We start from the raw sequence: 19,887 nt of genomic DNA on the forward strand, positions 1-19,887 counted from the left end.
GTACAAGCTATTGATCATTTTCGAATGGATTGAAGCATGTCATCGAGCGTACGAGGAATTGAAAAAGGCTCTGACTACTGCACCGATCTTACGAGCCCCAAATTGAACCGTCACCTTCCACGTACATATTGATGCTTCGAAGTTCACCGTGGGGGCAGTATTGTGCCAACGTGGTGAACACAACCTCGACTACCTAGTGAGCTTTGCTAGTAGACAACTCACTGAGATCGAAATGAACTACTCGACGAGTGAGAAAGAAGGCTTAGCCATGGTATTTGTAGTAAAAAAGTTTCGGCATTATCTTTGGCTACGCCTTTTATCTTCTTCATGGACCATCAAGCCTTGCTGTATCTAGTGAACAAACCTTGCGCTACAGGACACGTAGCTCGATGGCTCCTGCTTTTAGAATTCCACTTATTCGTGGTGGTATGGAAGGGAAAGCAGCACTACATGGCTGACCACATGTCACGCATCCCCATAGGAGAGGCGACTGGACAAGGCATTGCCGATGAATTGTCAGATGCCCATCTGTTCAACCTTTCCAGCGAAATAGATTTATTCAAGGCTGATCTAACACCATACTGGGCAGATAACATCGTCTACGTACTGGAGCACAAACTGCGTAAGCGGCCAATAGAAAATGCCCGACTTAGGCGACTCATCCTCAAAATCCAGCCCTATCAGTTGATAGCAGGCCAACTATATAGGTTAGGGCAAAACGGGTTACTGCGTAGATGCATATGCAAGCATGAGATGCACGATGTGCTCACAGAGGCGCATAGTGGAATTGCTGGAGGACACTTTAGTGGAGACATGACAGCCTGCAAGGTGCTGCAGTCTCAACTATGGTGGCCCACGCTTTTTCGCGACACAGCACGATTCGTTAAGCATTGCGACGAGTGTCAACGGATAAAGGTACCGATTCACAAGGATCAAATGGAGTTAACCCCAATCATTGCATGACAACCCTTCGAAAAATGGGGAATCGACTTCGTAGAACCCATTAGTCCTGCGGCACAGTATTTGCAGGCCAAATATATCATTGTGGCCACGGACTACCTAACGAAATGGGCGGAAGCGAGAGCGACACGCAAAAAAGACTCTAGAACTACTGCCAAGTTCTTATGGGAACAGGTGATCTCACGGTTCGGCTGCCCCATCGAACTGGTCAGTGACCAGGGCACGCACTTCATCAATGAAGTGATAGCACATTTTCTATCCTCCTTTCTTATCATCCCTCAAAAATCCTCTCCATACTACCCGCAGGCAAACGGACAGGCAGAATCCACAAATAAGATCCTTGTAAATGTCCTGACCAAAGTAGTCTCTGCTTCGCGCAGCGACTGGGATAACAAGCTGATGGTAGCCCTGTGGGCCTACCATATAGCTTATAAAACAACTGTTAGCCAGACTCCCTTTAGGTTAACCTATGGGACTGAGGCAATTCTATCAGTAGAGTTCTTCGTCCCTAGCTTGAGAATAGCACTTCAAGAACGGTGGAAAGGGAAGGAGGCATGGACGCAACGCCTGGTAGAGCTTGAACGCCTCTCGGAAACACACCTTCTGGCCACTCATGCACTCATATGCGAGAAGGCACGATACAAGAGCTGGTTTGACAAGCATGTCAAACAATGCGACTTTGAACGGGGGGACTTAGTGCTCCTATACTCAGTCAAAGAACACAAGCAAAAAATGAAGTTTAGAAGTCTTGGGCCTTTCAAGGTTTGTGCAATCAGCCCAACCAAACCGGCAATGTTGAGCTCGAGACTCTAGACGACGAAGCCATCGACTTCTTTAATGGCAGTCGCGTTAAGAAGTACTACCCTCCCGCGCATCCACTGCATGAGCCACCAATGTTGGAACCCCTTGTCACGATACGAGTCACCACAAGAAGTTGGTGATGAAGACGGGCAAGCCATAGAACCCGTATACCTCCACATCATGGTCACTGCCACGCAAACATGCGCTATCAAAGGAGCAAATTTCAATGTCTTAACTCACGATCATTGGACCCAATTTGGTAAACCACCACTACAGCCCACTAATGCCAAATTAAACCCATATGCGGGCCGCTCATACGCACTCCTCGGCAAGTGTCGGACTGCTGTAGAACCCGTATACCTCCACATCACGGTCACTGCCACGCAAACATGTGCTATCAAAGGAGCAAATTTCAATGCGCTATCAAAGGAGCAAATTTCAATGTCTTAACTCACGATCATTGGACCTAATTTGGTAAACCACTACTACAGCCCACTAATGCCCAATTAAACCCATATGCGGGCCGCTCATACGCACTCCTCGGCAAGTGCCGGACTGCTCTAGAACCCGTATACCTCCACATCACGGTCATTGCCACGCAAACATGCGCTATCAAAGGAGCAGATTTCAATGTCTTAACTCACGATCATTGGACCCAACTTGGTAAACCACCACTACAGCCCACTAATGCCCAATTAAACCCATATGCAGGCCGCTCATACGCACTTCTCGGCAAGTGTCGGACTGTTGTAGCTATCGAGTGTGAGACTGTACCAATGATCTTTTGCATGTTGCCAAACACTAAAAACGTGGGCGCAGAGTCGCTGCTAGGGCGAACCTTCAAGAAGAAAACTCGATGCAATGTCGATTATGAGTCGCAGTGCATACATCTCACTGTAGACGACATCCGTATTGATATAACCTTCGGCAAGGACTATGCGACTCCGATAAAATCTGCAAAGCCACCAGTAGAAATACTCATAGCCAAGTCCACGGAGGGGGGTAGGTCTCAGCCACCATGCACCAAGCCTCACGGGCTGCTGCTCACAGTGGCAAAAGCTAAGGCCCAACTACCCGAGTTTCAATGAAGGCCTAAACGACCGCGACCGCCGCCTAGGAGTAGACGCCCACGTCTTTGTAACTCAAGAGACTCTAAGCCAGGAGGCCGAGACGCCGTTATGGAGATCAAAGCATGATCAAGCCGAGATGGGTTTCTAAAGCCCTCTTGCACGCGCAAAGATACTATGAGGGGAATGCTTGGCTATAGATCCCTAAGGCAGAGCGGCCCACGGCATCACTCAAACGCCACCCTCTTGTTTAACCAATCCGAGCCCCGTGGAACTTTGGAACCAGAAGCTGCAGCGTTTCCTGAGCCTGCTTGCTACCAGCTCACCCACGCATGAGCTCCGAGGAGTTGAGCAAGACTATCGGCCCAAACCCCAAACAACGTCACCCCCTTCAACCCCTACTAATGACGATAAGACTTGCCACGCTCAATCCGAGTGTAGCAGCCCGTCGGTAGCAGCCACTACTCCGACGCCTATCCACGGGACTCAACCACCGCGTCATGGGCAACTACCACCATCTGCTACTGCGCTTACTAGCCCTATCAAACCCCAGCCACCTGCGGGCCTTAAACCATCTTACGAGCGGAAATCATTCTTAACTCTAGCCATAGACCTAGCCAAAGACACATTGGATGACGTTATTGCTTGTCTTAGGCGCTTGGATGCCACGTTTATGTCAGTGGCTCTAAGTTATGACCGCTTGGACTTGGGCTTACTGCAAGAGCCCTTAGCGACGGAAGTTCGCATGATGTCTTGCTCCTAGGAAACATTCCAATTCGCCTTTGTCAAAATACCCCACTCAGCTGCCGAATTGCTACGCACTAAGATATCAAGAGACAAGCCATTAAACAACGCCTCATTACGTCTTACAATAAGCGTGTGACTTCCTCCATCACTGACAAAGAAGTCGAGGAGTTGAAAGGGTTAGTTGATACCGACTCCCCATTTTTACGAAATTGGTGCACTCTGCGATTGTAGTGGGAACTCGAAGGATGCCAAATCATGACCAATGCTGAGCAGCGCCGCGCAATCAAGACATCGGAGTATGACCCAACCTACGTCGCACCCACCTCATATAGAGTGTTAACCACTCTTTGTGGCCGACCCATGGAAGACCACGTCAAGGGACACCCATATCTTGATCGCCTCTTGATCGAGGAGGAGCTCCACATCGCTAGCCGTGTCGATTCTGGCGATTTCCTAACCGATGTCCTCACTTACACCACACACGTAAGTACCCGACCCTTCGCTCTGGACCCCAAGGCTCAGTTGCAAGACAACCCAAAATTCTATACTTGGCTCATGCGTAAGTAAGCCTTATTCCCAATCGAATGCCTTGGATCTCCTAACCTTCGATCCTAGGAAGGATTCTTCTCAATCTAGAAGGGGAGAGGGTACGAGGGTAGCGTGAAGGTGAATCAAATTAAAACCAATCAAGATCAAGTAAACGCAATAAACACCTAAGAAACGGGTGACGTAGGAAGGATGTCACAAACCAAGTCTGAAGAGGAGAATTTGTATTGGAGTTTAATCCTGTCCTTCAACAAACATAAAATCTCTCTTTTCAACAAATTCTTGTATGTATAATAATTATAGCACCAATGGGAAGTATGGTTCATGACAGGAACGAGAGATGTCGTAACAAGACCGGGCCCTCCGACTCCCCTTCACTGAAGAAGAGAGAGCACAGTACGGCATCAGCTTGGAAAATCGAGCTTACAGTCAGCTAAAATTTCGCAGCATTCACAACCTTGAGAAGATGGTGGCCAAGGAGCAGGCCGCAAGGAGGATAGTTGAATAGTGCCACCTCCACAAGTACCTAGAGAAGTTTGCACAGGAACCTGACCACACGAAGTGTGTGGAGTTCTTGAGAACGTACAACCCCGATCAAGAGTGCGGAATGGTGACGATGGGAAGGGGGGACAATGCCCGGCAAGAAGCGGTAGCGGCCTTTCAGCTCGAAAAAACAAAGCAAATGGCTATGCAACAAAAGGAAATTCTCAACTTGAAGAGGGAACTAAAGACCAAGGAAAAAAAGGAGCAAAGCTGGCGGCGACAGCTCATAGATGAAAATCAAGAGCTCGAGAAGATGCAAAAAGAATATGACATGCTGATCATGCAATACAAGGATCTAGTAGTGAAAATAGGGCGGATCGAGCAGGGCATGAAAGAGTTTACCGCAGGGGAAGAAGGGAGGAAACAAGAAGAGGAGCACCACCACTGAGAAATGGAAACAATGACTGAAAGGCTGAGCCTCGAAAGAGAAGAACAGGAGCGAATGGGCAGAGAGTTGGAAGATCAGTAGCGGAGGCTCATAGCCTTGGTGCAAAGGCAGGAAGAAGGCATGGAAGAGATGAAGAAAAGGGCTGAAGTGTGGGCAGGCCAGAATGATCAAAGAGTGAAGACCTTGGTGCATCGCCTAGCTCTAGCGGAGAAAGAGAAAATCCTAGCAGAAGGTAGAGCGGAGGCAGCCCAAGTGGCCTTCCACACTCCGCAACAAATCTTCCTGAACACGTTGATGGATGCGACGCATGAGGAAGAAGGGGAATCCGTGGAGGTAGTGAAAAAGAAACTAAGCATAGCGCGCAGAGCCCTACGCGCAAGGCTACACATGCCCTCCTAGCCCATGGCAGAGGGGCTAGGCCCAAGGAAACATTGTAGGTATCTGCTATCGGCCGGCCTAAACCCCCAAGAAATTGATGCCTTAGGATTCGTAGAAGGGATGTAACAACAAGAGCGCCCAGGGAGTGAGACAGAACTGCACGTTGACCTAGGAGGATTCGAAGAAGAGGTGGTTCCACAACCCCCTTCACCTCATCCTGAAAGGCAAGCGCAGCCAACAGATGCATCTATGGATAGGAAAACCATCCTAAGGGAGAAGAGGAGGAAACTGGTGGAAGAATCCAAACAAAGATTAAGAGCTAACCCTATGGCCCAACCCTCTGTACCCCTCCCGCCATGCCCAAATGACATGCCCCCCAGTTTTTATGCAGAGCTCATACTTTGGAAGAGACAGGAACATGCAAAGCAACCCTTCATCTTCAGCTTCCTCACCCCCAATGCCCTGCGCAGAGTTCTTCCCACCAAAATAGTGGGCGAGGTGATCAACATCGGAAGTCGCCTGCGCCAAGAGTGGCTACAGGAAAGAGAAAAGAATCCTACCCTCCGGGGCACCGAGGATGCGGAATACTGGCAGAATAAAGTTTTTGAAGTGCCTCGGTCCATGCCCTGATACGAGTGCCAACCACTATGGCAAAGGCGCATCTGCGACGACAGCGTCTTCGCATGGATGGCCTTCTGTAACACTCTCCCTTTAGAGAGGAACGACCCTGCCTACATGGCATACCCTCGACGAATAGGAGTAGACTTCGATACAAACGCCCACGGCCGTTACAACTTCCCTGTAATATACAACCCATGTAACACCACTTTAGCCCAGGCCCTCACCTTCACCTCCGACAGCTTAGATGCCACCATGACACGCTTTATCGCCGATTTCTCCTCTTGCCCGAATCCCGCCTTCATCACCACTTGTAACTATCTTAGGCTCCTAAAAGTCCTACTTAGGCAAGACCCCACCCCAGCCGAACGCGCCTTTCTGCGCTCTTTTTTTATCCTAACGCAATCGACAGCTACGCGATGATCCGCCTCATGATGCGGGCCAGCCTCCTCCCTTCTTTCTGCATCGCTGTTCTTGAAGATATGAGCGATAGCCGGTTCACTCGCTGTAGCCATCCTTTCCTCTCTACCACTCCCCTCCAGGTTCGTTTGAACCTTAAGAATTCCTTGCAGGGTCGGAGATTTTTGAGCCACTCCATTGAATCTCCTTCACCACCCCTCCTTGAGGACGAGGACTAACAAGTCCCTACAACTAAACCCAATCCAAAAAAAAAAAATTGCATCTGCACGCCGGTCCCGGCACACTACTCACAATCCCTCCACCTAGGGGTCCTTAAGTTAGGCGTGTCCGGTGACCGCTGTCAGCTGGCCCCGCTCCTAACCCCCTAGCTCTTTTTTGCCCCCACTTTACGCCTAGGGCCCACCAAGGGTAGGACACACGTAGGGAGTTAACACTTGCCTATGGTTAGACCTGTCACCCTACGCTACACTCACCGCACCTCTCTACTGCACGAATGGGGTCCTCAAGTATGGGACATCACCCACGGACCCAGCTCCCTGTTCCACCAACATGCACATAGGGCACCCCACAGTAAAGAAGACACTCCCTTTAGGTAAGAGCACTAGACTTTCTCCTTGTAGCCATTGCAAGATGTGCCCAACCATCAACTTCGGAGGCCCCATCACCCACTTGATAGTATTGCCCACGCTCCCACAGCAACCCAACCTACTTATGGCCCTACCACTGCCCGCCCTTCCCCAACAACAGCTTGATGTGCCATGGGACTGGCACTCGTCTCGAAGGGGAGTAATGTTAACCTCAAATCGAAATGGTGGAAAAATAAAGGAAAAAGTGCAAAAAGAATAGAAAGAGAGCAAATGTGTAGAGGCGGCCTCGAAAACTAAACTGAGGCAAAAAGAGCAATTTTAAAGGAAAGGCATCTCAAAAAATCTAAAAACTCTTGTAAAAGAGTGCCAGGCTCCCTCCTGTGCCACTTGTAAAGGAATAGACGGGTATAGGCATGAAGCAAGAAGAGAGAATTAGGAAAAGGGACCTTGCCACAATGGCTGGTCATGTAACGAGGAATGGGCACCCATGGGGGTTTTAGGGTTTGTATATATAAAGTTCAAAAAGTGAATGAAAGCTCATTCTTTGGGGTGTGGCTAACAAGAGTCCTCTCTTCTTCTCTTCTTCTCCTCTTCTTGCTAGTGTGTGTGCTCTTGAGGAAGGGAGTGTGAGAGTGTGAGGGAGTGAGTGAGTGTGTGAAAGTGAGGAATCAAGAGGGTGAAGCTCTTCACCATCTCTTCTTCTCTTTTTCTCTCTCGTCCCTTCCCTTCTCTTATCTTGCACGTGGCTATGTAGAATGGAGCTTGGAGATGGAGGAGGCTTGAGGATGCTTGAGCTAGCATCTAGGATCGTGGGGCTACCGGCTTGTGTGAGAGAGGAGGCAACTCGTTTCGGCATCAAGGTAAGCTCACTACATCCCGAGAGGATCGACGACGTATCGGCTAGGTGAGAGATAGCCATGAGAGCTCGCTTGGAATGCTTGAAGCAATAAGTGGTTCGTGGATCTTGGCGGCTGAGTGAAAGCTCCCACATCTAAGTTCAAAGAAAATCGAACTATTGGACAAAGGGAACACAGCAACACTTATGATCATATCCATTAACTCTACATGTCTAGTGTCTACAACTTTCACCAGTTGATTTTCGCTCCCGCTGCAGTGCAAAAAACCTCTAGATCTATTCTCACTCTCTTGAGCATCAGCTCATCGTCCTCTATATATAATGCAGTATCATCTGCATACTCTGAATCTAAGAGCTCCGTCTCCTCCCTCACCGGAAGTCGAAGGCCACATAGCCCACTCACACGTGACCGGAGAAAGTAGGACATCGCCTCTGCAAAGAGTAGGAACAAAAACATGGCCAGTGGACAGCCCTACGTGACTGATCTCTCCAGCTGAAACTCTTCCCCGCTCCTGTCACCTATGAGAATCCTGTTGGTAGCCGATCTGTAAAGTGCAGAGATTCCGTGGATCCATGCATGGGGGAAGCCCAACCTCACCATGGTGCCCTCTAAGAAGTCCCAATCAACCCTATTGTAGGCTTTCTCAACGTCCAGGAGAAGTATAGCCAACCCTAACCACTGTGCTGGGCCCACTCAGTCGCCTCGAAGAAGGTAAAGACATTGTCTAGGATGCTCCTATCCTGGACAAAACATGTTTGTGTGTCATGAATGATGTCGGGAAGCACGGGGCGGAGTACCCTATCGATCATCTTAGCCAGTGCCTTATAGGCTATTGACAACAGGGTGATTAGTCTCTCCACTCGGATAGCTCCAACTAGTCTCCCCCTTTGGAGAGGAAACTGATTAAGACCTGCCGATAGACTCCTTGGCATCCGTCCTGAGCTGAAAATCTCCTGAAAGGCCAGTAGTAGGGGGTCCTTCACCACGTCCCAATACGTAGCGAAAAAGGCCTTAGAAAGACCATCCTCTCCCAAGCATTTCTGCCCGTCCTGCGCAAGGAAAGCCTCCTCTAATTCCTTCTCTCTGAAGGGGTCTAGGAGGGAATGACCCATCTCTTTTGTAAGGAGGGACGGGATGTGGTCCTAAACGTGCTGTCCACAACCCTGTCCTCTGGCTGAGACTACCTCCTATTGGAAAAGGTATCTGTAGTAGTCTGTGGCAATCTCCATCACCTCATATGGGCTAGAGTGAATCCTCCCATACTGATCCTGGAGGCTGCGAATCTGATCTGCTGAAATGCAAGGTTGATGCACTTGGGAAAACTCCCTGCACGTCGTGTCCCCCTTCTGTGCCTAAAAAGCTGTTGAGGTACAGAAGGAAAACTCTGAGCTCTCCTCTCCTCCCAACTCTGTTGCCTAGCTTGTAGGGTTGCCTCCTGGCAGATCCTGCTCGACTCGGCTAGGGCCCATGCAACCTTCTCTGTGATTCTGTCCCTCATGTCCCACTCCCTAGTTCAGAGGTGCTTAATCTGCTTCTTCACCTTCTCCCTCTTGTAGATTGAATTAGGGATCCGACAGGATCGTGTGTTCAAGTCTGAAACTAGGGGATCAAGTGTTAGGAGGACCGGGCAGTGATCAAAGACAGAGTGGCGTCGGCCAACTGCCCTACCTGGCCTCTGCGAGAACATCCCCTCTCTCCCACATAGAACCTGTCTAGCCGCTCCAGCAAAACTCTGTCCATCCGCCTATATCCCCAAGAGAAGTCCAACGACCTCTTCCTCCTGTGGAAAGTTGGGTCCCTCCAGGCATTGCGTGCTCCTGCTGTGAGGAGGAAGACCTCCCATGCCTCCTGCTCCTCCCTTGCCATACCCTGGTATTTTGTGCCTCTACCCTACTGGTTCTCTAGGGCCTCCAGTTTCTTGAAATCTCTTCCAACAATCCAGGAGTCAACCTTTGGGAGTCCTGCTGCGATCTCCACCCAAAACCTATTGCATGCCCTAACCTCCGTAGGGGCATAGACATTGAGGACTCTGAGGCAGGAGTCCCCAATATCCAACCTGATCCATAGAACCCTCCGTGCCACAATCGCTCCATAATCAAATATACAAGCGATAAAGCTCGGGCCAATAGAGGTGCATATGCCTTCACTCCTGCCGTGGACATCGATGGCGTACTTCTAATAAGTGTGTGAATTTCTTGGAGTACCTTCCCTACCCAATGGGCCCGGGCGGGGGTAAGCTTGTGCTCCTGCATAAGTAGGAATCGATCCGTCCAGCAAGGGCCCGCTGCAACTCGTGCTGCGGAACAATCAACTTCGTGGAACCACATGCCCCACTGTAGTGGAGACTATTCACATTCCAGGATGCAAGATGCAAGCTCATGGGGAAACCTGTGAGGACTGACCGAACATGCATCTGTTCAGTGTGGAAGATGCTAATGAAGAGGAAGAGCTATGGGGCATGAGAATATGTTTTGCCGCAGGCTTGAATGGCAAACTTCAATTCCCCATGGTGGCGGACCATGGGGGTGATAGATGCTCTAGGTGGTACCACCAGGGCGTCTATCAGCCAGGTTGAGAGTTGTGACTGTGTATATTGGTAGAAACGGGCAGCCTGTGCCAGGGGCCACTCAATCACATCCATGGGTGCTCTCCATTGTGGAAGGGCTCGAAAGATAATGCTCAAGTGTGGGGCCTTGGCACCAACCCACCAGTTAATGTCCATCATGCAACCTAGCCACTGTTGTGAAAACAACGCTAGTCCTCCTTCTCCCATTGACTAGGAGATGTGGTCCGCCACCTGACTCTTCACCTTCTCCTCTATTTGTGTCATCGTCGAGTGCCTTGAGTGAGAGGTTTGAAGGAAGAAGGCATAGTTTGGTCCATCTGGTGGTGCTAGTAGATGGACCTTGCCACTCCTTGACTTGCGTACCAGGAAGATCCCCACCTTCAGAGGTAGTGGGAACTCTCCCCGCTTCGTAACTCTCAGGTAGGACCATGGACCACTACAACAAAGTTCTTGTGGTTACAACTGTGATTGTCTGGGGGAAACTGTGACAGGCGGCAGGGACAGATGAGCTTGTGGCTGTGTGTGGGGGGGGGGGGGGGGGGGGGGGGAGGGAAGGCTGCTGGTGAGAGGAGGATGTAGGCGTATGTGGCTCATCACCTGCTGTGGAAAGAGGGCCGACGGGCAGGGGGGTCACCTGTACCGCATGCGGATCAGGGCGGGTGATCGGTAGGGGAGGTGGTGGGGGGCAGGAAGATTGAGGGATGGTGGGCTGGTCGGAGGTACGTGGCAAGTGTTGGGGGGGGGCGCTAGTGGTCCTAGAAGGGGGGGGGGGGGGGGCTGTGGGCTAGGGTCAGTTGGGGATCCATGGAAAGGGGGGGGGGGAGGTGGGTGCGGGGATTGTGGGATCTCGGGTGAGGTAGCTTGTGGCGTGGGTGGTGGATGTGGGGATTGTGGGATCTTGGGTGAGGTAGCTTGTGGCATGGGCGGTGGATGTGGGGGATTGTGGTCTTGTCGGGTGGGGCAGGCAGGGGAGGCTGCGGGGTGCTCTGCCGGGGGGCTATTGCTCGCCTTCCTGCTCTTTGTTTTGCTGTGGTTGTGTCTGAGGGGCTGCGGCCCGCCCTACCATCTCCCTCTCTATCGTCTCTGGATCTATGTAAAACCGTGAGCGTCCACCTGGGGACCTGTCTACGGAGCTGCCTTGGCTCCGAAGCGCATGCAATTTGCTGCCTGATGCCCAAAGTCATGGCAACGCAGGCACTGCCCTGGTCGCCCAATCCTAATGACATGTTGCCTAAAGGAGTGACCTCCTACCTTAATCTCTAGGAACTTTGTTATACTCTTTGTATCTTTCACGGCCACCTGTATTTTTGGGACTCCTGCAATTGTCACTGCATCCATGAAGGAGGCAGGAAGAACTGTGCTGAAGAGCCATCCAAAGTCCTCCACTAACTAGCGGTACTCTACCGCCAGTCCCGGGAAAAATAGAGTAACCGGATGTCTAAGAAACCTGTTATGGAGCGCAAATGTCTCCACTATGAAGTCGTTGTACCAGCAGGGGACTATGTAGATGACCCCCTTCATGGAGGCATAGGGTGAGCTATCCACTAGCTCACGAGCTACGTCCACCGTAGAGGTGAGTGGAACCATGAAGATCCCTTGGCCCATGAGGACTGCCTCCGCGATCTACGCTGTGCCTATGCACACCGTGGAGTGAAGCCAATCTCGAAGTTGGACCCTTGATGGGGAGTGTCCTACGACCTGACGAAAGATCATTGTTTCTTTCAACTCCAGCTTTGAGGCACGGACGGCTAAGAGGTGTTCCTTAGAGAGGATGATGCACAAGGTGTTTGACTGGGGGGGCACCTGTAGAATGCATTGGCGTTTGACGAGAGGTTTCCATTGTGCGTCCGTGCTGAGAACCTACCTATCACGCTGCTCTGCTACCAGTGGGGGGAAAGTTGCTGCAGAGGAAGGGGCAACTGGGGGGGGGGGGGGGGCAGCACGGGCGGTGGGTCTCTTCCAGACGGGGCCGTGGGCTGCAGGGTGGAGGAGGAGGGGGCAGTGCGGGTGGGTTGGCAGGGCAAGCGCGTCATTCAGCCACAGGCAGGGGCAACGGGCAGGGTGGGTGCGGCAGGCCACAGGCGGGGGCGCAGGTAGGGGTGACGAACCGGGCAGGTGCCAGGTAGTCGGGGGCGCAGGCAGGGGGCGACAGGACAGGGCAGGTGACGGATGAACAGGACAGGGCAACGGTTAGGGCAGGGGGCATCAGGCATCAGGCAGGGGGGGCCTCTGGCGATGACGACGGAGGGAACAGGCAGGGTGGGCGTGATGGATCAGGCAAGGGTGGCGCGACGGATCAAACGGGGGCGGGGGTAGCTTATGCGACGCGACGGGCAGGAGTTTTTCTGAAAATCAGAACCTTCCCAATTGCTTTAGAGAGCAAGTTAATGATTGGGATGAAGTTTGGGATCTGTTTCAGATGGAGTCATGACTGGTCACAGCTAGTAGAAAGTTGTTCCTCTTTTCAGCTGTAGTTGAGGGAAACTCCAAAATGGAAACTGAAAGGACAATGTTTTAGAAGAGGGAAATTCTAAGGGAGGCAAAGCAAAAGACTATGGGTATGCTACCGGGATAGAAAGGTACAGGTCGATCATGGCCTGAACACATGTTTACTTCCACAAATTTTCCACGTGGCATTCCAAATCCTAGTTGATGAGGGGAATGTTTCAGACCTAAGGGGAAATGCCATATGTTGTGGTTTCAGACAAGGGAAATTGTTTACTCCTAGGAAACAGGTTTTGGGATTTCTCAAGCCAGTTCAGAGTTTCAGGTGCTCCCAACAACAGGCATTTGGGGGTGTTTCCCACTTTTATCATTCTTGGTGCCTAGAAATGGCTCTTCCTCCTCAGTTTCCCAAAATTTCCCTCAGCTAGCCATGGCTTCTCCAAACTTGCAGGCAGCAAATGAGAGAGTGAAAAATGACAAGATTTGCTTTCTAAAACAACTATGCCATGTTTTCACCTTATTTGTAGAAATCTGGTACTGCCCAATTTTTCAATATGGCTGCCCAAACTTTTAAAAGACCAGCTCAACTGTCTGCCCAGACTTTGGCCTTAATTTGAAAGTTTCATTCAATCTTACACAATTACAGTCTCAATATGCATTTTAGGCCTCATATTCAACTTCTGCATTGCAATATCTTAGGGAATAAACAATATTTCTGTCATGATAATGGCCTGGCCCACATCTGACACTACCCATGCATGGTCTCATGTGCTCAGATCTCTAGGAGTAAATTCACATGCTTGTGAGAGGGTTCTTGACCTATGTGGTTTTCCTTATGTTGGTATTGTGTATCTACCTTCTATTCTAGTTTGTTTAGCCTTGTCTTATACACCTCCCTTAACCAAATAACTAGAGAGTTGTTGACTCTTGTGTTTTTCCTGTTTATAGATGAGTTATTTATCTACCTGAATAATGATTGTTGCTGAGGCATCTTTTATTAATGACATTCTCATTTCCTAGATGAAAAGGAAAGAATATCTTGGTTTCTATGTTTTCTTTGATTCTTCTTTCTCAAAGAAAATAGATAATTGGAAGTTGGTTTTGCAGACATATGCAGAGTCATTGAGGGCAGCAGGTGCAGGTATTGCTTTGGTTGATGCAGTGGTAAGGACCATCTTGCATAATGCAGTCTTTCTTATCATTTACAATGGTTAACCTAATGTTGGCATGATCCTAGGAATGTGTGGCTAGTTTTCCTGGACTCAAGGTTGCAGCTCGAAGCTAGGACTTAGAAGTGTCTATTAAATCCTTTGTAAACTACATTTGCCAAGCTAACAACAATCTATTAAGAAGAGAAGCATACGTTTCACCTAGCCGACAACCATATATTCTTGATACACAAGTTGATTCTAGATTCATTGTTTCTTGATACAGGAAGTTGATTTTTTGGGGAAAATTACCAAAATTCTTGTAGAAATTCCCCAAAACCCTTTGCATTTCAAAAATGATTTAAATACCCTTGAAATTTGAACAAAGTACTCCTCCATATTTTCCAAAATCTCCTAAGTGCCCCTCAAATTTTGCCAAATTTTCCATTGTACCCCTCATGTACTTCACAACATGCTCTCAATACACCACAATTTGCAAGCTTTATGAGGATACTTGTTCCATCAATGTGGGAAGTTAAATAAGGACTTTTATGGTATTATGCACTTATGAGACATTGTAAATCTTGATTTATGGCCATAAATGCCACTATTGTGAGCTCATTTGTGGTCATTTGTGCTTGAGGCATTGAAGGATATGTCCTTGATATAGAAAGGAATGGATTAGGTAAATCTTAGAGCAACTTGATAGAAAGGAATGGATTAGATGAATTTGAGAGCAACTTGGCTAAAAAAGATATGGGGATTTGTTGATAATTTTGATTGCGGTGATTTTTTATAGTTTTCGTAAAATTTAGGGGGGCATTTGGGCAATCTTCCCTTTTTCCCCTTTTTCCAATGGGTTTTTCAATACTGAATTGCAATGACAAGTCGTATACAAGAATTCATGACTTGGGGAGTAGTGGCTTGAGTCATAAATAAGGGGTTAACATGCAAATACAAGGGTTTCAAGGGGAGCATATCTTTTAATATATCAAGTTAGTAGTTGAGTATCATGCATGACTTTTGTTTTCAGGAAGATGATGTAGGCTATAGAACATGTGAAATTGCCATAGATTGGACTGAATTCAGCAAGCAATCCAATTCAGAAAAACATGAAGTGAAGAAATAAATCTAAAGAGCGAAGCAATGATAGGAAGAGTCTAGAGGCTATGATGAGCCTTCCCTTACTCCTCAAGCACCTCCCCTTAATAAAGGGAAACCCATCATGCCAAGTCGTACTGTGTGTGTGTGTGAAGGAGAGCTCTTTTCCTAGAGCTTCAGTAAAAATATCTGCAACACTATACCACCATTATGTATTTTCTCCTTGATAAAGTGCTCTCTTGACTTCAATGTGCTTGGTTGTTTGATCATGACTCAATTCTTTGCTATAAATTCAAATTGAGGGGTTCTCACAAAGGATGGGAGTGGGATGCTAGGATTCATAGGAATCAAGTTCTTGCAACCATCTCTTCAACCATATAGCTTCACGAGATGTTGTAGTTAAGGCTTTGCATTCAGCCTTTGTAGAGGAGAGACTGATTGTATTTTGCGCCTTGGAGAACCGAGAGATAGCTCCACTTTCAAGGAAGAGAGTGTTACCACTAATGCTCTTTCTATCAATCAAATGAGCTGTATACATAGAGTCACTAAATCCATGTAGATTCAACTTATCACCTATATATAAGATACTTCAATGCTGAGTACCTTTAAGTACCTTAGTACTCTTTTGGGTGCCACTCAATGAGATATTCTTGGACTTTGTATAAACTAAGCAAGTGAATTGGCTGCATACCAAATATCAAGTTTTCTGATAGCCATAAAGATGAGGGAATCAATGAGACACCTATGTAGTGTAGCATCACAAGCAACATCATTTCGTCCCTAGTTACATTGAAGGTTGATTCCATGTGTAGAAATAGCTTTAGAGCTGACCAGAATAAAATTTTCAAGAATGAAATGAAGATACTTTTGTCGAGAAATTAATGTCACCTAACTTCATCCTGCAAACTTCAATGACAGGAAGAGTGGGCAACGCTCCTTCTGGTACTTTCTTCACCGTACAGGAGGGGGGGTGTGTGGCTCTTGACAGAAGGCAGCAGTATGAGGGGATAGTTGTCCTTTCATCGAAGAGGATCCGGGTGATTGGCCTTCAGGGGAAGACGTGACAGCTGGACCCTTTTGTCTTTTGGCAAGAGCTTAGAGAGTGGGGCCTTTGGATCTGGGAGGGCAGGCCACTTGATGAGCCAGAGTGGGATGCGAGAGAGTAGCTATGGCCGGCCATTGCGGTCACCAAGAAGCCACCGAGTTTCCTAGAGTACACCGCCAGGATTGGTAGACACATACTGATGCAGGAGGATATGGATTGGGCGTCGTCACGTAGCAGACACTGGGCGGAGCACAACATCACGGAGCCTTTCGGACGGACTTTCTGGCACCACCTATGGGATAGCTGGAGGCCGAGGAGGGTATCATATTTTTTATGGCTAGTGGCACATGGAGGCTTAGGAGTGGGAAGATGGCTTGCCCAGATGCAGGAGGGAGGTTGTAAGTGCTGCACACATCAGCCTTTGGAAACCCCAAAGCACTGCCTTTGGTCGTGTTAGGCAATGCAGGTCGTGTGGGGAGGAGCATGCCACATCCTTCGCTGTATAGCACCCAGCCTTGGATGTATCTTATGGGGAGCTTTCTGCTGGTAGGCGGTCAGCCAGGGCCGTCACCTTCTGTATGAGGCTAGGATGCATGACACGATATTCATGATCAAGGCTAGGTCGTGCGCAGTGGTCGGTTTGGAGGCCCTACCCATCCACCAGGTACTAGAGCCCACGGCAAACCTCTCTGAGGTATGGGAGATCATAGGCAGTCTTACTGGTTGGCATATCTGGAAGGCGCAGTGTTAGGAGGCTTTCGGTGGAGAGAGACTCTCAGTACATGCGACCTTAGCAGAGCTCCGGACCTCCATCATTTAGTCCCTTCACGGCCGATGGGATCAGGTGCAAGGCGAGTCTAGGGCTCGTCAAGAGCTCCGATGTCATTTTATGCGCACTTGGGGTGGCCAAGACCTATTCTTCGTGATGCAGGCAGGCAGCCCCAGATGGTGATACACCCTCCCTCCATGGCCTCTTGTCCCCATCCCCCCCAGACCGCCTTGAGAGGCTTGTATACATGATGTATTTGTGACTTTCGTTAGCTCCAACTTGCCTGTTGAGCATGAGCACTCCGTTGTAATAAGTTTTTTTGAGTAATATAGTCAGCCACATTTTACTTCAAAAAAAAAGCCATTAGGTCGCTAGCATTCACCTAGGTCGTAGAATTGGGTGTGGACGCCGCGGTGGTGGTGGCAGGCGCCAGGGGAGTGAGAGTGGGGATGATTGGGGCCTTGCCCTTGCCTTCTTACATCGTAGGTGGCACCACGTCTGGCACCTGGGCACTTGAGCTCAGCCCTTCATCTTTAAGCGGGCTCACAGGTTCTGGCTCGTCCTGCCTAGACTGCTGCTTAATGGACCTGCGCGTTGCGAGGGCCATGTCTTCCTCCTCCTTTCTTCTCAACTCCTCCTCCTTCTCTTCCTGCTTTCTCCTTCTTTCCTCCTCGGCCTTTTTGGATTCCCTTCGAGCGTTTTGCAAGTCTGCTTTCTCTTTTTTCCTCCTCTCCTCTTCCTACTTTTCTTATGCAATTTTCTTCTTCATCTTCTTAGCCTTCCCCCCAGCTAGTCTGGTCTTCTTGTTCCTTGTTTTCTTCTTCCTCACTCAGTGTCCTTTCACTGGACTGTGCCTCATGTTCATGGTGAGGTAGCGACGTGCTTGGTGTTTCATCTTGATGATGGTGGTAAGGACCCCACCGAATCCAATGGTTGTGGCCTTTGAAGATGAAGCTTTCCTTTTAGCCTTGGTGGAAAGGGATTCTCCTTCGGCAGGCTATCCGCCCATTGTCAAAGCCTTTGCCAAGGTTTCAATGGTCTTCCTCACAAAACCGTTGAGGTTCACCTCATCTAGCGACCGTGCTGCAATGCTCTCTAATAGGGGGACATTAATGCGGCTCATGATGGTGTTGTACCTTTGACTAGAAAACAATGTGTGCACCATCTTGGCTTGGAGTTGGACTTCGGGATCCGAAATATCCGCCAAGCTGACGCCGTCGTTGGTGTCGACCTTCACCTTGTCCATTCCTAGCAAGGCATATATGTCTCTCTTCGACTTTCTCTCTACTTTGTTTACCAAGCCCAATGCTTTTTCCACCAGCTTTGGGGTCAATTCAATTTGCACCCGACGATTTTCCTCTCCCTCATACATAGTTACGGTGCTGTGGTTCCTGTGGAAAGTCCGCAAAAACTCAGCATAGTGAATGTAGTCTACCCCCTGGCCTACTGCTTCCATGTATTTCTGCAGATTGCATTGCTCAATGATCTGCCTCACAAGCCGTTCTTCGATGGCCACGTCTTCTAGGTTGAAGATATGCCGGAACTTAATTGATTGAAGGCCTGTGTTTCCACCAAAAGACTGTATTTTGCGTGTTCTTCTAAAAAAGACAATTTGCCAGCCTTTTCTTGGCTTGCCATGATGGGTGCCTATCATGAAACCATATTCTCCATTAGTGTTATTCAAAATAGTCACAAGCAAAAGAAAACAACTACATATTTGCTGAACTGAATTGCTCGAGTGCAAAAGTTGACTTTTCTTCCAATTAGTCTATTGATTCCAAATTTTATTGACTTTTCTACACTCACAAGTTGTTGCATTATACTATTGAGGTTTCCAATGTGTGCCTTTCCTTTATTTTTTTCCTTATGTGTTTGGTTTGATTTATCTTACCCTCACACTCCCCCTTGGAATTCAGAAGAATCCTTCCTAGGATTGAAGGTTAGAGTGCAGAGGGCGTTCTATGCATGGGTATAGTGCTTTACTTTCGCATGAGCCAAGCATAGAAGTTTGGATTATATTCCATGTGAGCATATCGATCCATCTCGAAAGGTCAAATACGGAGCTGGGTAATATAAGTAAGGACGTTGAGCAAGAAGTCACTGGAGTACATTTGACTAGCAATGTGCAGTTCCTCCTCGGTAAGGATACAATCTAAGTAGGGGTGTCCTTGAATATGTTCTTCCATGGGTCGATCACGAATGGTTATTAATACCCTATAAGAGGTTGGAGCAACATAAGTAGGGTCATACTCCAATGTTTTGATTGTGCGTCGTTGCTCGGCATTTGACATGACCTGACATCCTTGGAGCTCCCATTGAAGGCGAAGAGTGTACCATTTTTTCAAGAAAGGGGAGTTTTTGACTGCAAGTTGTTTCAAGTCTTCTATCTCTTGATTGTTGGTACAAGTTGTGTGCTTGTCATATGAGGTGATAAGGCATTGTTGCTGCGCTTGTTTGCGGAAAACCTCGGTGGCAATGAGCTCCACAGCTGCCTCGGAAGCCTTGACAAACACAAACTCCGATTCTTCCCAAGAGCAAAGGAGTTTCTGTACTTCCGCTGCTATAGGTTCGTCCAAGAGTCCCAAGTCTAAGTCGTCATATCTTGTAGCAAGTGACATGAAAGTCGCGTCTAAGCGTCTAAGGCAAGCAACCAAGCCGTCTCCTGTATTTTTAGCTAAGTCTACTACCAAGGTTAGAATTGATCGCCGCTCATAAGAGGGTCTAAGGCTAGTAGATGGTTGAGGTTTGACTGAACTAGAGAGTTCAGCAGCTAATGGTGGCAGCTTGGTTTGCTCCTTAGGTTGTAGCTTGGCCTCATGTTCAATGGGCTTGGTTGTCGTGCTATAATTGGGGATAGCTCCATGTGATCCTTGCGAATAGGGACCTTAGTCCATTGGCACT

The 19,887-nt window shown here is 48.7% G+C and overlaps 1 protein-coding gene across 6 annotated transcripts in view; it reads left to right on the top strand.

Annotated features, from left to right (window-relative positions):
- Positions 1-19,887, top strand: part of HDA14 (histone deacetylase 14) — a 205,692-nt gene that overhangs the window by 111,952 nt on the left and 73,853 nt on the right. For all 6 annotated transcript variants that reach the window (XM_087690061.1, XM_087690062.1, XM_087690066.1 and 3 more), the window contains one exon: positions 14,031-14,087. In XM_087690061.1, the coding sequence (XP_087546187.1) occupies positions 14,031-14,087 (57 nt within the window). The remainder of the gene's footprint in view (positions 1-14,030; positions 14,088-19,887) is intronic.

This window comes from Lygodium microphyllum, chromosome 12 (assembly GCF_053477565.2).
Source record: "Lygodium microphyllum isolate KBCC chromosome 12, Lygodium_microphyllum_v1.1.10, whole genome shotgun sequence".
In the NCBI taxonomy this organism is placed as follows: Eukaryota; Viridiplantae; Streptophyta; class Polypodiopsida; order Schizaeales; family Lygodiaceae; genus Lygodium; species Lygodium microphyllum.